The 19,403-nt window shown below is 46.1% G+C and overlaps 1 protein-coding gene across 3 annotated transcripts; it reads left to right on the top strand.

The window, feature by feature from the left end:
- Positions 1-338: 338 nt before the first annotated feature.
- On the top strand, positions 339-19,403 carry Mat1a (methionine adenosyltransferase 1A). 3 transcript variants are annotated; one of them, XM_075988663.1, is made up of 10 exons: positions 339-530; positions 777-961; positions 5,269-5,346; positions 6,845-6,967; positions 9,654-9,766; positions 10,136-10,279; positions 15,152-15,370; positions 16,439-16,621; positions 16,905-17,038; positions 17,577-19,403. In XM_075988663.1, the coding sequence occupies exons 2-10, from the start codon at positions 868-870 to the stop codon at positions 17,677-17,679; spliced, it is 1,191 nt and encodes a 396-aa protein (XP_075844778.1). In that variant the 5' UTR covers positions 339-530; positions 777-867; the 3' UTR covers positions 17,680-19,403. The 3 variants fall into 3 exon arrangements, with proteins under 3 accessions (XP_075844778.1, XP_075844776.1, XP_075844777.1); XM_075988661.1 differs by having other exon boundaries at positions 614-961; XM_075988662.1 differs by having other exon boundaries at positions 339-537; positions 726-961.

Below are 19,403 nucleotides of genomic sequence, written 5' to 3'. Positions count from 1 at the left end.
ACCCGGATCACCCGCTGCCGCCACCCCCACCCCCAAACGCCTTGCTAGCTAATTTGTTTGCAGGCCTCTTAAAGACATTGACAGTTTAGGTGATTTCTGGTGGCAGAAAAATGCGGGCTCCAAAGCTTTTCCTCTAACTGCAATGAATCTGTTGTGTAACGCTACAGCTGGTTCAGAGTACAGGTGCGTGCTCTTGGCTCCCTTTCTGCCCTGAGGAGGTAGAGGGGGTGAGCCCAATCAGATCAGGTGCGGGGGAGGAGAGGAGCGCTCAGCAGGGACGCACTGTGTTGCAACCCTAGCCCATACCAAATCTCTGGGAGAGTTTCTGACAGACTGTAAGTCTCTGTGAGTTACTCCAGACCCCCAACTCTCCAGAGTAGAAAGTTAACCCTGGAACCATTCAGATTCAGGGAATCGATGCAACTCTGAGAAACACTTCCGGTCTGAGAACCTACACAGTTTTCTTCACCTCTCGTGAACCAAAGGCTTCACATTTGAGACATCAGAACTGAAGGCTGAAATTCCTCAAGGTAAGAAGTCTCCCCTCCCAGGAAATGGACTCCTCCAATGTCCTTTTATGATTATTCAGGAACTTTCACTTTTCCATATATAGGAGTCACCCGGGAGCAAACTGTGCCGGCCGAAGGGAGCGACACATCTGTATTACATCCATTCTCTCCCTCTGCCCATCCTTACCCTGCTCTCACCTGCTCATAGGTACTTAGGCAGAAGTCATCCCCGCGACTCCGCCAAAGACCAGCCTGTTGGTTTTGCAGGGGGAGGAAAAAGGAAAAAAGAGACTGCAGGCAAAGTTACAGCATTTTGAAGTTGTCACCTTGGAAAAGTGAAGTCGGAAAGTGTGCCACAATGAATGGACCTGTGGATGGCTTGTGTGACCATTCTCTAAATGAAGAAGGAGCCTTCATGTTTACATCAGAATCTGTAGGAGAGGGGCATCCAGGTAAGTGGGTTGTCCTGAGCTCATAGGCGAGCCTGCCATCTCCAGCCTGTGCCCAGGGAGTCACTTTTACTAGACACCTTAAAAAAACGGTTCATCAGTTGCTGTAGAGACTCTCTCCAGAGTGTGAGCTACTTCTGAAGCTGTCACTCATTTTGACGCCTAGGTTGATGATGCTGCCGCCCGGCATCTCAGCCACAAGGAATAGTTGCTATATGCTATGTGTATTAACGGAACTGAATTAAATAATACATTTTTAAGTAATGCTTTCATCTATTACTGGTGACCTATTAAAGTCAATGAAAAATGGTCCTCAAGCAGGAACAAGTTTTGCACATAGATTGTGCGCAGATTAGAAAGGAACAGCTCTCAGTTCTAAGGACGGTTGAGCCAGAGCTCCAGATGACAAGGTTCTCAGAGATGTTTTCTGATACAAGTATAAACTTCCTAAAGATCAGTGATTCTCAACCTGTGGGTCATGTTAAACAACTCTTACACAGGGGCTGCCTAAGACCATGGGAAAACACAGATACTTACATTGCAAAACACAAAAGTAGCAAAATTACAGTTAAGAAGTAGCAAAGAAATTTTTTCTTTTGGACTTTCAAGACTTAGTTTTTCTCTGCAACAGAACTTGTTCTGTTGACCAGGCTGGCTTCAAACTCACAGAGATACACTTGCCTTCACCTCCTGAGTGCTGGGATTACAGGCATGCACCACCATGCCTGGCTAAGAAAATAATTTTATGGTTGTGGCAGGGGGAGTCGCCATAACCTGGGAAACTGTATTAAAGGGTTGTAACACTAGAAAGATTGAGAACGACTGCTATAGAGGAACATTCAAGCATTGTTTGTTGATTGTGAGGTAGGGAAGCTAAAGAGAATTCTCAGTAACAGGACTATGAGCCAGAAGCTCTGATTAAGCTGTGGAATGCAGATGCATCACCCTGCAAGGCTTGATGAAGGCAAAGGCTGGGACTGACTCCCATAGTGTCCAGTTTGCTACGTCTTGGTAGAACCTTAAGAATTCTAATTTGTAACAGCTCTAGAAGGGGCTGCTTCTGCTAGTACTGGAACACCACATTGAGAACCAGTGTTCTGGAAGAACTCTGGGAATAGGCACCTGATTTGAAGATTTAAGCACTTCTTCACGTTTATTTTGAGTGCTTATGGTGTGTGTTGACTTGCCACAGAGTCTAACTTTCCCACCTTCCTTCTTTCTCCAAGAGATTTAACTTGAAACTTGGCTTTGGACTTTTCATTACACTACACCTGTGTGCCTCATCCCCTGGCCCTCAACTGAAGGCAATCCTGGCTGCCTTCTTCTGGAAGCATTTGGTTATGTCTAGGAACATTTTTGATTGTTACATCCTAGGGCTTGGAGGCAAGATGCTCTTGGAGTCTGTTGGGTAGAGGCCAGCCATGAAGCTAAACATTGCACAATCTATTCGAGAGTTCCCACAACCAAGAATTATTTGATGCAAAATGTTTGAAAAATCTTAGGTTGGGGCTGGAGAGATAGCTCAGAGGTTAAGAGCACTGGCTACTCTTCCAGAGGACCTGGGTTCAGTTCCCAGCACCCACACGACAGCTCACAACTATTTATAACTCTAGTTCCAGGGGATCTGGTACCCTCACACAGCCGTACATACATGTAGGTAAAACACCAATGCACATAAAATAAGTATAAAATTGATTAAAAAACTTGGGATAGATTATTTAGTATGAGGTTTAATGTGCTATAAATAACTGTCCTCATCATATTTCTTTGTAGATCAATTTCCAGATCTATGTATGATTTTAGATACATCCCTAGTACTTGACCTATATTTGGCAGCTCTATAGTTCCTGAAAGTCATCTCTATGTTAGAAGAACTTCCTATGCCCAGAGGAAGTGAGTTCTTTGGCTTCCAGTGGCTACTTGCCTCAAGTGTGGCCCATCGTACATAGCAGCAATGTGCTTAGTGGACAGAGCATGAAAACTTGCACCATTTCACTGACTCTTTTCCTTCTTAGTGGTCTCACTATCAATTTATTTCATCTGCCATTTACTTTCTACTATACATATAATGTCCAAGTAAATTGGTTTTCTCTAATGCTGTTTACTGTTCCATGGTTGAATTCTCCCTGATCAGAAAGATGAAATTCATGTTTCTTCTTAATCTTCCAAGAGATCTACCATTGACTGTCTTAACCCTACTGATGAGACTTTGAAAGCCCGAGCTTTCTCAGAAAGAATCTTCCAGGAATGGATGTGGTTCAGTGGTACAGAGCTTGCCTGGCATGTGAAAGGCCCTAGATTTTAGTGGATTTGCCCCCAGCAAGAGAAAGAAGATTTGAACCGTAATCCCAACACTTGGAAGCTGGAGAAAGTGGGGGTTAACATATGAATATTATCTTTGGCTAGATAGCAAGTTCAAGGCAAACTTCATGTGTGACTGTGTCTTAAAATTCCCAGATAGAAGGATTAGGGAAGAGAGAGAGGTAGGTCCCTCAGGGGATTTAGGAATTATCAATCAGCTATCTAGCTGAACTTGCCGAACTCTAACTTGCCCCTAGATGTATAATTCCCTACATAGTGGTACCTGCATGAGCTGGGTCCTTTAAATAAATGGGATATCAGAAGTCTGTCCGTAGTTAACCTATGAATTGCTTCTAGGCATCCAGACATGTCAACACTGGCCATCTGTAATTTTTTTAGGATGTCAGGAGGCCTTTCCTGGTAGGAGTGGCAGGAGCCATGGACTCACATGTGCCAGCCTTTGCCATTGCCGGGAGGATGGCTAGGACAATCCACTGTTTCTGAAGGAAAAATCAGAAAGTTTACCTTTAATGGCAAGTTAATCAATATCTTAGTATCTACTTTTGAGAGCTAAATTTCTTGACTCAGGATCTGAATTTTCAAAACTAATCTGTTGGGCCAGGAGAGATGCACAGTGGTAAGAGCAGTCCCTGCTTTTGCAGAAGGCTAGAGCGTGGTTCCCAGCATCCAATCCATCTTCAGGGGACCCAGCATCCTCTTCTCAACTCCACTGGCATCTGTGCTTGCACATGCACATTCTCCCACACAGATTACATACATGTATATACACAGTTAAAAATAAATCTTTACAAAAATACTCTTCAAGAACAGACTCTCTGGGCATTTTGAACATTAAGTGGAAAACAATATTCATTAAATAGGAGTCTCTTTTATTTCTTAATCTGTCAGTAGACACACTCTAATGGGAAAGCAGGAGTGAATCTGTGCACAGTGTCACTTGGAGATCTCCACATTAGACCATGGGAGTCCTTCAAGGCAAACATCAGAACAATGTCAGTTCCCAGGTCCTGCTGAGTTATATGTCAGTCCTAGTTTAGCTCCACTATCAGGACATCTGCCTTGAGGAGGCTGAATGACCAGAGGGAGGTTCTGAGGGCTTATAGGAATGTTCAGCATTAAGCTTATAGGAATGAACAGCACTGGTGCTGATGGGTTCCCCTGTGTTGGTCTCTAGGGTGGCACCATCTGCCTGGCTTTGTGTTTTGCATCAAATTGATTGCATCGATGGAGCCTTCAGTATGGCATTTATCTTGCCTTATCACTTAGTACCCAATCTTACAGATGTTATGAAGGATTTTAGACTGCATCCATAATTTTCCAGATGTTAGAAATAAGGAATAGGTTTGGGGAATGAAAGACTTTTTATTATAATGTGATTGTGAATTGCTTAGACTCTTAGATAAGCTAGCTTTGAAATCTATTTTCCTTTTAAGGAATTCTATAATTTTTTTTCTTAATGCATACTATCCAATATGAGGTGGGAATTAGAAGAAATTAAGAGTTCAAAATATTTTTTATTTCTGGGACCTCCTAGGCCAAGGAGCTGTTATATTGGCAGTTATTGGCAGCTAAAGGAGGGAAGGTAATTTTCCTCCTGTGCTATAACCACTGGCAAGTCTGTCGTGCTTCAGTAAATAGCACCTCACCCACAGCCAAACTCAGTGGGTCACCAAAGCAAAACACCAAAGTAGAGGCAGAACCTTAGAAAAGGTTCAGAGGGACTTGAGGGGCATAAGAGAGAGCAGTGGGAATTGAGTACGATCAACATGTATTATATACACTCATGAAAGTGTCAGAAAATAAGTAAAAATTTCAAAATCTGCAAGGAACCATCTGATGAAATATTTATTGTATTTAAGAAAATATCTTTTTTATTTTGATAGATTTGATATGCAGACTGATAAAAATGTCAAATTATTTTTAGCATTTAGTTTTGTCATGCTTAACAATGGTGTAATCGGTTACACTTAGTATTTGTTCCTTTTTAGATAAGATCTGTGACCAGATTAGTGATGCAGTGCTGGATGCCCATCTCAAGCAAGACCCCAATGCCAAGGTGGCCTGTGGTAAGAGACAAGTACCCTTTTTGCTGGAGACCTAAGTATGTTGGACAGAGAAGTTCATGGTGGACATAAGACCATATCATCAGGTCCAAAGTCAATGTTCTCTTGTCTGCAGGAGATTTCTTCTTCAAGTGACCTTCCTATGTTGTATCAGGGAGGAAAAGCATTTCTATCCATGAGATAGATTCAACTAGGATTTGACATTAGATGTCATCACTACCATAACTACCAGAGGGCTGGGTAGAAATATGATCCTCCTAACACAGGTTTCGTTAGGAGTAAGGGAGCCTCTAAAAGTTCTTGGATGAATCTTCCAGAAGTAAAAAGCTCAAAATGTCTGGAGTTGTCTAGAAACTCATTTTTGATGGCTCTGCATGTCTGGAACCTCCTCTGGTTTTCTTCCCTAGCTTGTGGTATACCTCACATGTTAAAATAATTTAGGCATCTCATTTACCAGTGTCTAGGAACAGCAGTTCCATCAATTGTTCAAAATCAAACCAACAGCTTTCCAGAGGGTTATTATTGTTGAATAAATCATTGAGGCCCTTGTCTACTCCCATACCCGCTAATGTTTCTTGGAACTCCATGTAGGCAAAATACCTTTACTGTTGCTTGTGGGATAAGTCCTCCAACGTCAAATCTTTGCCTGATAGAAGGCCTTGTCACACAAGATAGCCCTTGACTCCAGAGCCTGAAGACCCAGGTCTGACTTCTGACCTTACTAATGGGTCCACAGTGTTGGTTGTACCTGGACCTTTGCTTATGGGGCAGGAAGCCTCAGTGTGGAGACCAGAGTCCACTGTCAGTGTCTGTTCTGTGTCCCCTCATCTAGAGGCATCTCAGCCCATGTCATGTACATCAGATCCCATGCTACTCTGAGGGTAGATCCCCACACTGATAGCTTTGAAACAAATCGTAGCACTTTCTGGAAGTGCCCATGCACACTAGCTTCTTAGATAGGGCTCTCGCTCCAGTTCTGAAAGATTTCATGAGATATCTCATCAGATATTACATGCAATTCCAGTTTTAAATGAAAATTTTCCTTTGAGAAAGTTGGTTTGTCTTGATCCTTGGATGAGGATCTCACTCATTATAGCAGAGTTTTGGCATCGTGTATATGTGTATGTGTGTGTGCATGAGAGAGAGAGAGAGAGTAAGGGGGGGGAGAGGGAAAGAGAGAGATTCATTCATCATGCTCATTATGAAAGCTACATTATTTGAGAAAGATTAAGTAGGTTGTCCAAGATAACAGAAGCAGTGAATTCTTTGCACAAAACTCAAATATAAGTCATTCCTCCCAAAGCTCTATTCTCTGGCAGCACTTGAAGATACTCAGTGTTTAGTGCTGACTTTGCTCTTTTTGTTGGCACAATTATGCTTTCTTAGAAAGTACTCCTTGTGAATTTCCTAATGAGTCTTTTCATCTCCATCTTGAGAAGTCTAGACCCTTGAGCTTCTGTCTGCTGTTCCATGACTCTTTCCTGCCTTCCTTCCCTTCCAGAGACAGTGTGCAAGACAGGTATGGTGTTGCTGTGTGGGGAGATCACCTCAGTGGCCATGGTTGACTACCAGCGGGTGGTGAGAGACACCATTAAGTACATCGGTTATGACGACTCTGCCAAGGGTAAGGATGGGCTTGCTGCTTCTCTGTGTGTAGATCTCTACTGAGTGCACCCGTCTCCCATAGGGAGTCAAATCTGGTGCTTCAGTTTTATAGAAATATAAATTCTGTTAGGAGGGCAAACAGCTGTGACTGCAGCTGGTGGGGCCAGCATGTACCTGTCCACTACTGACAGGTCTCATTTAAGGTCCAGCCTTCCTGGTGCTGGCAGATTGGAACAGACCTCTTAATGAAGACATCTCCCCTCTAGTGACAGCATGCTCTGTGCCAAGGACAGGTGCTAGTGTCTACATATGTCCTCTGACTTCATCATTCCAGAACCCCTGGCGTGTTTCTTATGGACATGAGGCTATCCCGATTTAGAGTATAAATACAGTGAGATGCCACGGGGTCAGTGCTCCTATACTTTCTACTGAGCTATACTGCATCTCACTGTAGATGCAGGGAATGGAGCCTCATTTTCAAGCACCAGACCCTGATCACAGGTAAAAGAGACAGGGCAGCTCAGGTTAGCACCCATTCCAGGTGGTGTAGAAGCTGACACCCAAGGGAGGAGTATAGACCAGGTGAGGAAGGGAGGGGACTGGGAAGCACCAGGTAATGCAAGCAGAGGTGAGGGCTTCTTGGGAGATGCCACTGCTCAATGCCCATGTGGGTCAGGAAACCACCAAGCCTGGGAGTGCATCAGGAGACTCAGGGCATAAGTGCCCTCTTTGCAAACATGTTTTGCTAGAGCTCCCAGTGCCCTTTATCTCAGTGCCCATGTGGGTCAGGAAACCACCAAGCCTGGGAGTGCATCAGGAGACTCAGGGCATGAGTGCCCTCTTTGCAGACATGTTTTGCTAGAGCCCCCATTGTCCTTTATCTACACGGGCTTCCTGCATAGGGTTCTGACCTGACTTCTTAAAAGTTCCACTATAGTCTCTAACAGTAGATACTCAGGTAATCCCAGTCTTAACCTTTTTTTCCCCAGATTTATTTATTTAAAGAAAAACTCCCTTTGTGTCTCTGTTCATTCTCTCTCAATTCCCAGAGGTCACTGTGAGAGATGTGTTGACTTTGAACAATCATAGGAAAGCCTACTTCTTGGGGGTTGGGGGTGTTTAAGAGTGGCTAGAAAGAGAAAGAGTGCATGCAAGTTAATTTTTCACTTAATATGTGAGGGCTTCATAGAAGAAACATCCTCCCGGAGAACAGCATCTTGAGATGTTACCATGTATAGCCTTTTCCCATTATACCTTAAGAAACAGTTTATTTATTCAATACCAAACCTTGCATTAGATAACAAAGAAAATTTCCATGTCCTTTAGAAAGGGCTAACTGAAACAGCCCAAGTCTGGCTGAACTGTACTTGCAAGGTTAATACTAGGACGATATATTATTTAGACTCGATGATTAGGCAAAATGAAAAAAGTCATAATAAACAGATCAGAGACCTTTGGCACCTCTAAAGACTATTCACTGATTTCTTCACCACAAACATCCACTGGGGGATGGCGGGGAGTGGGGAGGGTAGGCAAAGAGCAATGATGACCACATGCTTGGGGTAGGGGGACTGCTTGTCCTCAGATGACCCACTGTGAGGTATTCTACGTGAATCTGTTTTCATCTTATGCAATAAGGGAGGAGAATTGCATAAGTAAAATGTCCAGAGACACTAACTAGAAGCTAGTCAAGTTTGGGTGTGTGGGGAGGAGCCATAGGAGGAACATTCTGTCCAGAGATACCTAGAGGAGGTGGAAAAATACATAATGCTTAAGGCTAGCTCTAAGTTTGTTGTCTAAAGGAGTTCTGGCTCCGTGACAGGGGTTGCTGTTAGTAAGGCTTCCTTGAGTTAGCACCCAGAATGCCAGAGAGGAACCCCCAACTCTGTGCTGCAGATTTGAAGAGGGGGCCTGGGCCCCAGATGTTTAACTCTTTTATTTGTCATAGGATCCCAGATCTAGAAGACCTTCTAGATGATTCACATACATGGTGCTTATTATTCAGGATGTGTGTATATAATAAATATAGATATATGTGTGGGTAAAGCGTATAGTTCGACTTCTAAGTGACAACATTGGAAAGAGCCTTGCTCTTCAATAAGTATAGGGATAATTTCTCTTTCCCTTCCACTCTCTTCTTCCCCCATCTCTTCCTCCCTCCATCCATTTCTTTCTCTCCTTTTCTTTTTATTAGATAGGGCTTAACATAGCCCAGGCTGGCCTAAAACTCTGAATGCAGCCAAGGACAGCCTCCTGCCTTCACTTTAAAAGAGTTGGGGATTACAAGCAGGCACCGCCATGTCCTACTGGTGCTGTGATTTTCAGATGGGATTCTGGATGGAGGGCTCCTCTGTGACACTCAGGGAAGCAAGGCTTTAAGTTGCTCACCTCCTTGTCAGAGTGTCCTTCATGCTGTCTGGTTTGGGTCATTGTTGTGGGTTGTTACATTTCTGTGTAGGGTATACTTTTTTTTAAACCAAGATATAATTGAATACAGTAAAATATGTCATGGGGAATCTTTTCTTTTGAAAGAGTTCTATATGGCCAAGGAAGAAAATTTAAGGTCTTTCAATATCCTGAGTCTCAGCTGGGAACAAGAGGCTCCCTCCCCTAACACCAAATGCCACTTCAGTGATTTCGAAGCCCACCAAGAAACTTATAGTCCTGTCTTGATACATGTCCCCACTCGCCTTGCTTTTGCCCAGGCTTCGACTTCAAGACCTGTAATGTGTTAGTGGCCCTGGAGCAACAGTCCCCAGATATTGCCCAATGTGTCCATCTGGATAGAAATGAAGAGGATGTCGGTGCAGGAGATCAGGTATGTTGACTGTGTGAGGGGTGAACCCTGTGGTTTGTTTGGACTCAGCTGTGATCCATGATGTATGTGAAGCTGGTCTGGTTAATAACACTATGGGTAGTCTCATCACTCTAGAGATCCTGTAATAAGCTAAATACTGTTTGCAACCTGGCAGGCTGTGTGGTAGAAGGCTCTGCTTGCTAATAACAGATATAGGCTTGCCTCTTCCTTCCAGAGTGTTGGGGGTCAGAGGCAATGCCTTCCCCTTCTAAAATGCCCAGTGCAAAGTGTTCTGTAGAGGGAACCCCCATAACTGTTGAAACACCAAACAAAATATGAGATCTGGAAAATGTTACTGCTCTGAGCTCTAAGGCAGGTGTCTTACTCCAGGGCCTGATGTTCGGCTATGCCACGGATGAGACAGAAGAATGTATGCCCCTCACCATTGTTCTTGCCCACAAACTCAACACCCGGATGGCAGAGCTAAGGCGCTCTGGTGTACTTCCTTGGTTGAGACCTGATTCTAAAACTCAGGTGAGCTGCATTCATCGCCTCCTGCAGGAGCTTCATGTTCAATAAATCATTTTTGGTTCTGGCCATATTTATTTTATTTTAAATTAACTGATTTTACAACACACACACACACACACACACACACACACACACACACACACACACATTCTCTGTGTTTGATTTGATGCCCTGTTATCCTCCCTTCTCTCTCCCACTTCCGTTAAGCCTTCTTTCTAACAAGTTCTCCCTCCCACTGCTTTTAATTATATGAGTTCGAGTAGGGGGGTTACTTACTTGAAGAAAGGTACCTTGCCGTTTATTGCCTATAATTCTTCAGGGAGAGTGGGATGTTATGAGCCTGTCTCCTTTCCATAATAAAAGTTGGTAGGCCCAGCCTTGTGCTGATATTATGCAGAGAGCCAAAGCTGCTGTGGATTCATGGGAACAATGCTATGTCCGATCCAGAAATCAGCATTTCACAACATTCCTTCCCACCTTCTGGCTCTTCCTGCACTCTTTCCACTGCCCTGTTCCCTGCATTTTCAAGGGTGCAATAGAGACATTCCATTCAGGGAGAGGTATTTAACGATCACTTATTCTTAGCGCTTTGACCAGTTATGAGTCTTCGCATTGCTGTCACCTAGAGCAGACAGGATCTTTTCCCACCAAGGCCAATACATCAGCAGTTTATGAATATAAACCCAACTATTTAGAAGGCAACTTGACACCACATGTATTTAGTAAAGCGATGGTAGTAGGTTCCTTAGTAGGGCCTGTGCTCTCCTCAGCTTTTGACCAGGTTTACAGTACCAGGTATGAATTTCCTCCCGTGGGGGAGCCTCAACTCTATTTAGAAAGTGATTACACCTCGGTCCTGTTTTTAAGATGAAAATATTCTATTCCGGCACTCCATTTTGAAAACAATCATCATTTGAAAACTTTCAGGCTAAACAAAAAATCAGGCAGGCTGGAAATATAATTCTATTTTTTGTTTTGTTTGGTTAGCATGTGCAGACTCTAATGATTCTTCAGTTCCTGTCACAGGCTTATTCTTCACCAGCTTCAGACATGGTGGTTCCTGTCTTTATATGCACACAGGTCTGGTCTCCTGACCGTGAGCAGATTTGTCTCTCTGAGGTCACCTTCCTTGTCTTTATTTCTCGTATACCCTTGATGTGTCCAGTTCCCACCCCGTTGGCTCTGGCCTCCCACCTCCCCATCATGTTGAAACCCGTTTCTGTTTCAAGGACAATGGTGATGTAAACACAACCCACGTGGAGCTCCCATATCACTCTTCAGTCTCCCGATGGCCTTTGGCCAGTGGCTGCCTGCCCTGGCTCCTTTCCTGTGTTCCAAAGTGTGACGCCCCAAGGTCTTGGCACATCTTCACTCATGTTTTCTCCATCTCGTCACACCCTTGGCTCATACATCTTCTACCACGGTCCCTCCAAAACAGTAGCCCCCTTTCTTACTCACTCTGCAAACTCACATGCTGAGAGCCCATTAGATGCTTCTCACTGTCACCTCTGACTAAGCTGACACCTGCCCAGTACGTTCTTCAGTCCAGCTTGGTGTCTTCTGTCTCCATGGTATTGGCATCTCACGTTTTGTCAGATGAGCATCCCTCTCCCTGCCGGCCAGCTTCCCTTGGAGTGGTTCCCACTCCACCCAAGGCAGAAATAATACTCTCTGTCCCCGAAAGGTCCTCCCTGCTTGAGAACTGCAGTTAATGTTTCCTCTTAACTGTCACATCTCTTCAGAATTCTCATGAGTTCCTACTTCCTGTGAGAGGGGGGCAGAACCTACTCGTCATTCTGCATTCAGACTTTCATGATATTTCCACCATAACTTTGCCTGTCCCCTTCTTGGCATTTCCACTTAACTGGCATCATTTCTCTCAGGTTGTCCTTGGATTATAGGACTTTTGCTCTATCCTTCATCTTGTTTGGGTTCCTTTTCTTGGGACAGTAAAGTCAATATCCTTGTGACCGCCACTTCTGACCCACCACTAGGTAGTCTTCCCCACTCCTGGCCTTGTAATTGCTTTATATGCTTTGATGATAAAGTGTGTCTGTCTGTGTCCAGTTCCTCCAGCAACCAGATAGAACCTTCTCAGTGAGGTGGGCTTCTCACTGAGCAGAGATCTCACATTTTTCCACCTAAAGCAAGTGAGGGGCTTATGACCCCAGTAGAATATTGTCTTGGGTTTTCATGTGCTATTCTTATGACTTTCAAGGTGGAAATGGGGTCATCAACACCTCTCAGGTATAGTTGGAGGTTATGGGACAGGACAGCTAACATGTAGACTGTGGTGGTACCAAAAGAAAGGGCTCTACAGAAAAGACAACTCCAGAACAGGGGTGGGAAGAAGGCAACAGGCCCCTAATGTCTTTTCCCTCTGGTAAGAGAGGAACAGAGGGAATGCTTTGAGAGCAAGTGTGGTAGAAAAGGCCTCGTTCATTCTCCCTGCTTAAAAAGAAAGAGCTTCCCAAGGCTCAGGAGCACCAAGGAAAAGAGGGAGAGGATGCATTGAGTTCTCATAAGATGCTAGTATTTGATGCCTATCATGGAGGACCATGAGCCTACTCTAGTTAATGGGGATATATGCCTGCTGGTGGTCCTATGTGGGGCTTGTCAGCTGGTCACTTGTTAGCCCCATGGCCTCCTTGGTCTGCCTCCATGCTGTGTCAGGAGAGTAGCCAGCTTCCTCCTCTATAGTTCCTTTGTAAAGGATTTCCACTGTCACCTGTGTTGACTGTGGCCAGGATGAGTCTTTCCACCTGAACAAATTGCTGCTGCTGATATTGATAACCAGGGTTGGCAGTCCAGAGGCTATTTTTGTACCAGGTCAGAGCTCTGGTTTCCATAGTGTATTTTTCCCCGTATCTGCTGACATGGCAAGATAAGAGCGGAGCTCAGGCCCTTCACTCTGCTACCCCGTTCCAGGAGTTCTGCAAGGATACAGCATGGTATTTGCCTAGGAGGGATAGAGACATTAGGGCTCAGTTGGAAACTGCCAGGTTAGAGCATTTCCTCGAGACTGAGCCTCCTCCAAGGCTACAGGAGATAACTCTGATCCTAGAGCTTGCCATGGGTCTCCTTGGGAATCCACATCCCACACTCTAGCTCCCTCTAGCCCTATGCCTGGATAATTCCCATGGATGAACAGTGTAGAATTTAAACATTAGTCTCCAATGATTGTACACTTGCCCATCTTACTAAGGTCATATGGCAAGTGGCCAGGGCTCTTTCTCTCCCTTCCTCTAGATCATACTCTGTTGCTTTTTGGATCAGCAGGACACACAGAGTCAAAGTATAATATGTATCTCATTGGCTATACTCGATCTTAGCCAAAAGACTCAAAAGTTGTAGATACCTTTGGATGGCTGTCTAAGGCACCTTGGGTGCCTTATAATAATAAGACCTCATTGCAGCACACCTCAACAGGGCAATGCTTGCTGCAGGGTCTGAACTGGGCTCTGTAGTGGAAAACTGTTCTATGCCTGCCAGCCAGTCAGTCAGACTCCTACTTAGGTATTTGGTATAGGCACACTTCTGCAAGCATCTCATGCCCCTAAACTTTGTAGATACTGATCTGATGGGTACATACTGTCTCAAGCATGGAACATGTAGTTCAGCATATAGTTCATGGACTTAAGTAGCAATTTTCTGCTAGTCAGAGCCTCGGCTATAAGTCTCTGGGTCACACCTCCACAATATTTTGTGTCATCCTGATGAAGGTGTTTGTAAATCTGCAACCTAAGTTTTGTTGTATGTGGAATGGGGCAACGATGGCACCCAATCTTTGATGTGGCTTCCAGCATGCAAAGCTTATTCCTTTATTGCTGCTTTCTTGACCCTCATTTGCTGCCCCATCCCACTTTTCCACTATGCAAGCCCAGGGCATCCTATCTGCTTTTCCCTGCCACCTGAGATATCAGCTGTCTGTGCCCAGTGATGTATCAGTAGAGCACTGGGTCTCCTGATAGCATTATGTCTGTGCTACTGTGGGAATGAAGAGCTTTGGTTCAGCCTGAGCAAGGTTTGGCTCTTGGGCATTTCACAAACTGGCTGTGTGATGTCAGGCAAGTTCTGATCTCTTAGTTTATTTCATTTGTAAAGTGGGGGTCACAACACCTCCTCACTTGGTAATATACCGGATGGGCACAGGACTGGACGTGGTGGAGGTGAATGGTTAAGGCGTTTGCATGGCTCGAGCTGTCAGGAGCTTGTAAGTCGGAACCCGATCCCCACTCACGTGGCCACCACTTTACCTTCTTTGGGTGAAGCACCAAGACAAAGGGGATTCAGAGCTTGTTGCCCTTCTGACTTAACTGTCCTAACTAGAGATGCTATCATCCTGTCCCTACAGATGACAAAGTTTGCTGGCCCATTATCCTTCACTGAGGGTAGAGGATCACTTGCCAGGCTTTTTTTCTGTCTCAGAGGCTCAATATATGCAAAAATATGGCCTTGGTGAAAGATTCTTCTTGGTCTTTCACATTCTAGGACCAAGGTACCCTTGTCTCTGCCAATGACAGGTGGACCGTGAATGCCTGTGTTCACTCATAGAAGTGGGGCCAGTCCAGAGGAAGTGGCAAGAGGGTTTTGGCTGGAGAGGGTCATTGGCACTAACGGTGTCTGGGATAGAAGAAAAGCCTGGTCATCAGTTGAAAGACAGTGCCCCACGTGTGTACATTACGCTGTCATCTGTGGTACTGAGCAAATTAACAAATGTACGCATGTGTCATAGGAGCTCTCCAAAGAGGCTCTAAGGACAAGGGGACTCACTTGGTCCCTCAGGACCTCAATCGGCTTCCTGGGGGATCTGTGCCTGGCAACCATGTGGCCTCAGCTCAGGCCTGGGTCTCACAGTATCTCCCTGATGGACAGGTGACAGTTCAGTACGTGCAGGATAATGGTGCGGTCATCCCCATACGCATCCATACCATCGTCATCTCTGTGCAACACAATGAAGACATAACGCTGGAGGCCATGCGCGAGGCCCTGAAGGAGCAGGTCATCAAAGCTGTGGTGCCAGCCAAGTACCTGGATGAAGACACTATCTACCACCTGCAGCCAAGTGGGCGGTTCGTCATCGGAGGTCCCCAGGCGAGTACTTGTCTCCAGGAACGGCCCTGCTGCTAGATCTTGGTGACTAAACTGCTTGTTTTTCAGAATACACCCATGACAAGAGGTCGTTCTGAGTGGCTTAGCAGTGTCTGCCAATCAGCTAAATTGCTCGGTGATCTTTGACCTATTTTGAAGATACTCTGTATCTGTTAATATGTCATAAGTGGGAACATGTCTATAGCAATCTCCACTTAGGGCTGTCAAGTCCTATCACCCAGCTCTTCCAGATGTTATCATGCTTGCCCACAGCTGCCACCACCTCCCCGTACTCGGTTAGGCACTCACTCATGCTTGCTCATGGCAGACGTTCCCGGGCAGTGCTTGCTGAATATTTGCTCTGGGGTCCCTAGCTGTTATAGGCAGGGCAATGGATCTGGGTTTTATAAAAGCATATAGAGCTGTTGCTCCTTTCTCCTCTATGCACACAGCACTAGGGAGGTTGGGATTGGCAGAGCTGATGGTGTCTGTCAAGGCTGTGTACCCATCACAGGTTCTGTGGTCAAACAGTGTTGGTATTGGGCAGGAGGAAGGTTAAAGTCCTTGTTCTCTTGATGGATGTCTCAAAGTCTAGATAGGTAAGTGTGACATGTGGATCTCTAAATAGGATTAGAGTTACTGGGTTCTCTCGCCAAGTTGTTAAATTTAGCTCCGTTGCAAGGTAATCCTGAAGTGCCGCTGCTCAGAGCACATTTGTGAAGTGAGCGACAGGAGGCACTGGCCTGAACCACACCCCCAGGTTGTATTTACTGCAGTACAATTCTGCCACAGGTGGACCGCTTCTTATAATGGACTCAAAAGTGAAGGCATGACCCCCAGATGACCTCTGGCCCGTTTCCTGCACTTTCCAATGAGGCCTTGGCAGGTTGCCCGATTTTCATAGCTGGTCAGTGCCAGGACTGGGACGAGAGCCTATGGTTTCTGCCTGATTAAAAAGGGCCTTTGAGAATGCCCACAGGTGACTCAGGACATCCTTTCTAAGGCCTCCTGCTTTCTCCAGCATCCGGGGCCTCTGGTTCTCATCTCTTTTCCATTCGTTGACCTCTGCAGGGGGATGCAGGTGTCACAGGCCGCAAGATTATTGTGGACACGTATGGAGGCTGGGGTGCTCATGGTGGCGGTGCCTTCTCAGGAAAGGACTACACCAAAGTGGACCGCTCAGCAGCTTATGCTGCCCGCTGGGTGGCCAAGTCCCTGGTGAAGGCTGGGCTCTGCCGGAGAGTACTTGTTCAGGTAGGCTGCCCCCATCTTGTTCTTGCCAAAGACCTCAGTCCCACCTGTGGTTGGGAGATACTGGCTTAATGGGAAAGCCCCCTCTTTGACATTGGTTGCAACCCTGCATATATTGCCCTGGTCACTATGGCTGGAGCTGTGGCAAACTAGGGAAGGAGAGGAAAGAAGGGCTGCCAGGCAGGAGAGGTAGTGGCCCTGTCAGTAGGGGAAATGTGATCCCTGCTGCTCTGCTCTGTGAAATCTCTCCGATGACGTGAGTCCCTGAGTCAGATCTTTCTGGAAGGTGTCCTACGCCATTGGTGTGGCAGAACCGCTGTCCATTTCCATCTTCACCTACGGAACCTCCAAGAAGACCGAGCGGGAGCTGCTGGAGGTGGTGAATAAGAACTTCGACCTCCGGCCTGGTGTTATTGTCAGGTAAAAACGCTAGCATGCTGCTGTTGCATGGGACCTTGCCACGCCTACACCCAGGTGGACACCTGCACAGAAAGAGCTTTGCAGCCTCTTAACCAGCAAGAGGCTCTCAAGTTCTGCCCTGTAGCACAGTTCATGACCCCAGTGTGGGTTGCCTGCTTTTCAGCTAAAGGAGGCCCTGCAGACATGATCCCTGGTGAGGCCATCTTTTCTCAGCTGTGGCATCTCAAGCCAAAGACTAGGAATCCAGTAGGCACATCCATTCCTCCAGGCTCCCATGGCATCTCTATTTTCTGGTTCTTGGCTATGATAGCACTGGCCTAGGCAAAGCCAAGAGAGTGCAGAGAGTTCCCTCAGGTGGTGTTTACATCCTGGTGAACCCTCAGCTGTCTCTGACCTTGGAGCCTTCACTTCCTAACCTGAACAGGATAGGGCTGTGGTATTGATAGGGAACAGGTGTGTGGGGGGAAAGCTCTCTGAGGACACCCCTGTAGTGTAACCTTTCCCATTTAAAAATGATCCTTGCCTCCTCTGACTGCAGGGACTTGGACCTGAAAAAGCCTATCTACCAGAAGACTGCGTGCTACGGCCATTTCGGGAGAAAAGAGTTTCCCTGGGAGGTCCCCAAGAAGCTTGTGTTTTAGAGCTGATGGGAGGTTTGGCTTTGTTTCATACTCTCCTTTCCTCGACGGAGACTCCCAGGTCTCCTTAGCCTCTTTCTCCCCGCTCTCACCCCGGAGGCCAAGCCAGCTTCTTCAAACTTTCTCCTACCCCGCAATCTGCAAGCATCTCATGAATGACATTGGCAGATGGCTTTCTGGTGTGAGGTTACCAGGTCTCCTTGCAAGGATAGTCAATGTTCCCTGTCTGTCTCTCAGATAACAGCAATGTTGATTTTGTGAAAAAGTCACCCCTGTTAGGCATGAAGTCGCTCCCTCATCTTTTCCCATAGTCTGAACCTGACTAGGCCATCTCTTCCTCCCAGCTGGGCATGGGCCCAGATGAATATATTGCATATACCTCAGGCTTCCCTTCACATTTGCAACCAGAGCTCCTGAGCCAGGGCTTTTTCAATGAAATGTGGTCAGTGTCCCTTGAGCAACTGCACTGTTTGAGGGACTGAGCTGTGTTTTCTCCATCACAGCACAATAAGGTGGCCTCCTTACCCTCCACACTAACAGACGAGGAAACCGAGGCGCAGAGAGTCTACAGAGCTCTTGCTGGTTTCCACAGCCACGTGTATCAGTGCCAAGAAATAGAGTTGGAGTTTTGACTTTATCACTCTCATATCTGCATCCCAAACCAGATGTTGGCTTGAGTGAGGACCAAGTGGATTGGCTTGAGGCTGTGGGGCCTTCCTGGGAATTAGGAGATGAACTCGGTGGCTCTTGGTAAGCTCTGGAAAGTGTTACAGAAAATCACATTTGTTCTGGAAGAGAGCTGAGGGCAAAATTGTCAAGCTGGCTGTAATCTGGAACTAAGACGCTTCATGGTCCTTGCTCCCATCTTTCAAAGACAGGTGTGCGAGTGCCCTGGCAATGGAGTTTAAACACAGACAGCCTCGTGTGTTTTCATCCCCATAGAGGAGAGGCCTCTTGTTTCAGCACAGGCAACCAGTCTCTGATGGGGACCCTTCCCCCTTCAAGGCTTTCTCCTTTCCTGGACCTTCATGAGTATGCAGTCTAACTGCTGCTTGGGAAATGAATGACTTAGGTGCAGAGCCAGCCTCCAAGCAGTGGACAAGTTACCCAAGATCTCATAAGAACCTGCTTTAACCAGGTGGCCTTTGAAGGGCGTGACTATCTACCAGGGTCCTGGAAGCCCCATGTTCCTATGCTGTCTCATCATGATTGGCACCACCTATCCAACCTGTCCCTAGCCAGGACCTCCCCACATCAGAACCCTTCCAGCTTCCAGAGCCACGGGTTCAGGAAGGGCCCTGGTTCACAGTGCTGGGTCTGGCTAGGAGAACCTAGCTGGGGCAGCTTTTTCAAGGAGCAGATGCCTTGACTGGCCCACAGAGACCTCAGCATTTCCCTTTCCGTCAGGTTGAGGGATAGCAGAAGGGAAAGTCCTAATGGCCAAAAAACCCTGGAGCCATGTGTGACATAGAAGAAACCTGGGTCTCTCCATAGGTTTCCTGGCTGCCTGGAGCCAAGTTCCTCATCCCAGAGGGTAGGATGGGTGTGCTGATGGCAGAGTTCCTGTAACTGAAACTATATCTAAACACAAAAATCCAGAATTGTATACTTCCCTCAACCGTAAGAGTAATGAGACTCTCTTTTTTTCTTTCAACATTTCAGATGAAACAAAGCCAATATTTGTTACAATTACCTGCTAGTACCGTGAATAAAAACCCAAGGAGCAA

The sequence above is a fragment of the Microtus pennsylvanicus genome, chromosome 10 (genome assembly GCF_037038515.1).
Source record: "Microtus pennsylvanicus isolate mMicPen1 chromosome 10, mMicPen1.hap1, whole genome shotgun sequence".
NCBI lineage: Eukaryota > Metazoa > Chordata > Mammalia > Rodentia > Cricetidae > Microtus > Microtus pennsylvanicus.
Note: the sequence above shows the minus strand (reverse complement) of the source record. Positions and strands in the feature narration are given on the sequence as shown.

Excerpts from the sequence above, each read along its gene's own strand:
- Mat1a (XM_075988663.1), top strand. The coding sequence starts at position 868 with ATGAATGGACCTGTGGATGGCTTGTGTGACCATTCTCTAAATGAAGAA. Across the intron at positions 9,767-10,135 it reads ATGTCGGTGCAGGAGATCAG|GGCCTGATGTTCGGCTATGC; the intron begins GTATGTTGACTG and ends GTCTTACTCCAG. Across the intron at positions 16,622-16,904 it reads GCCGGAGAGTACTTGTTCAG|GTGTCCTACGCCATTGGTGT; the intron begins GTAGGCTGCCCC and ends TCTTTCTGGAAG.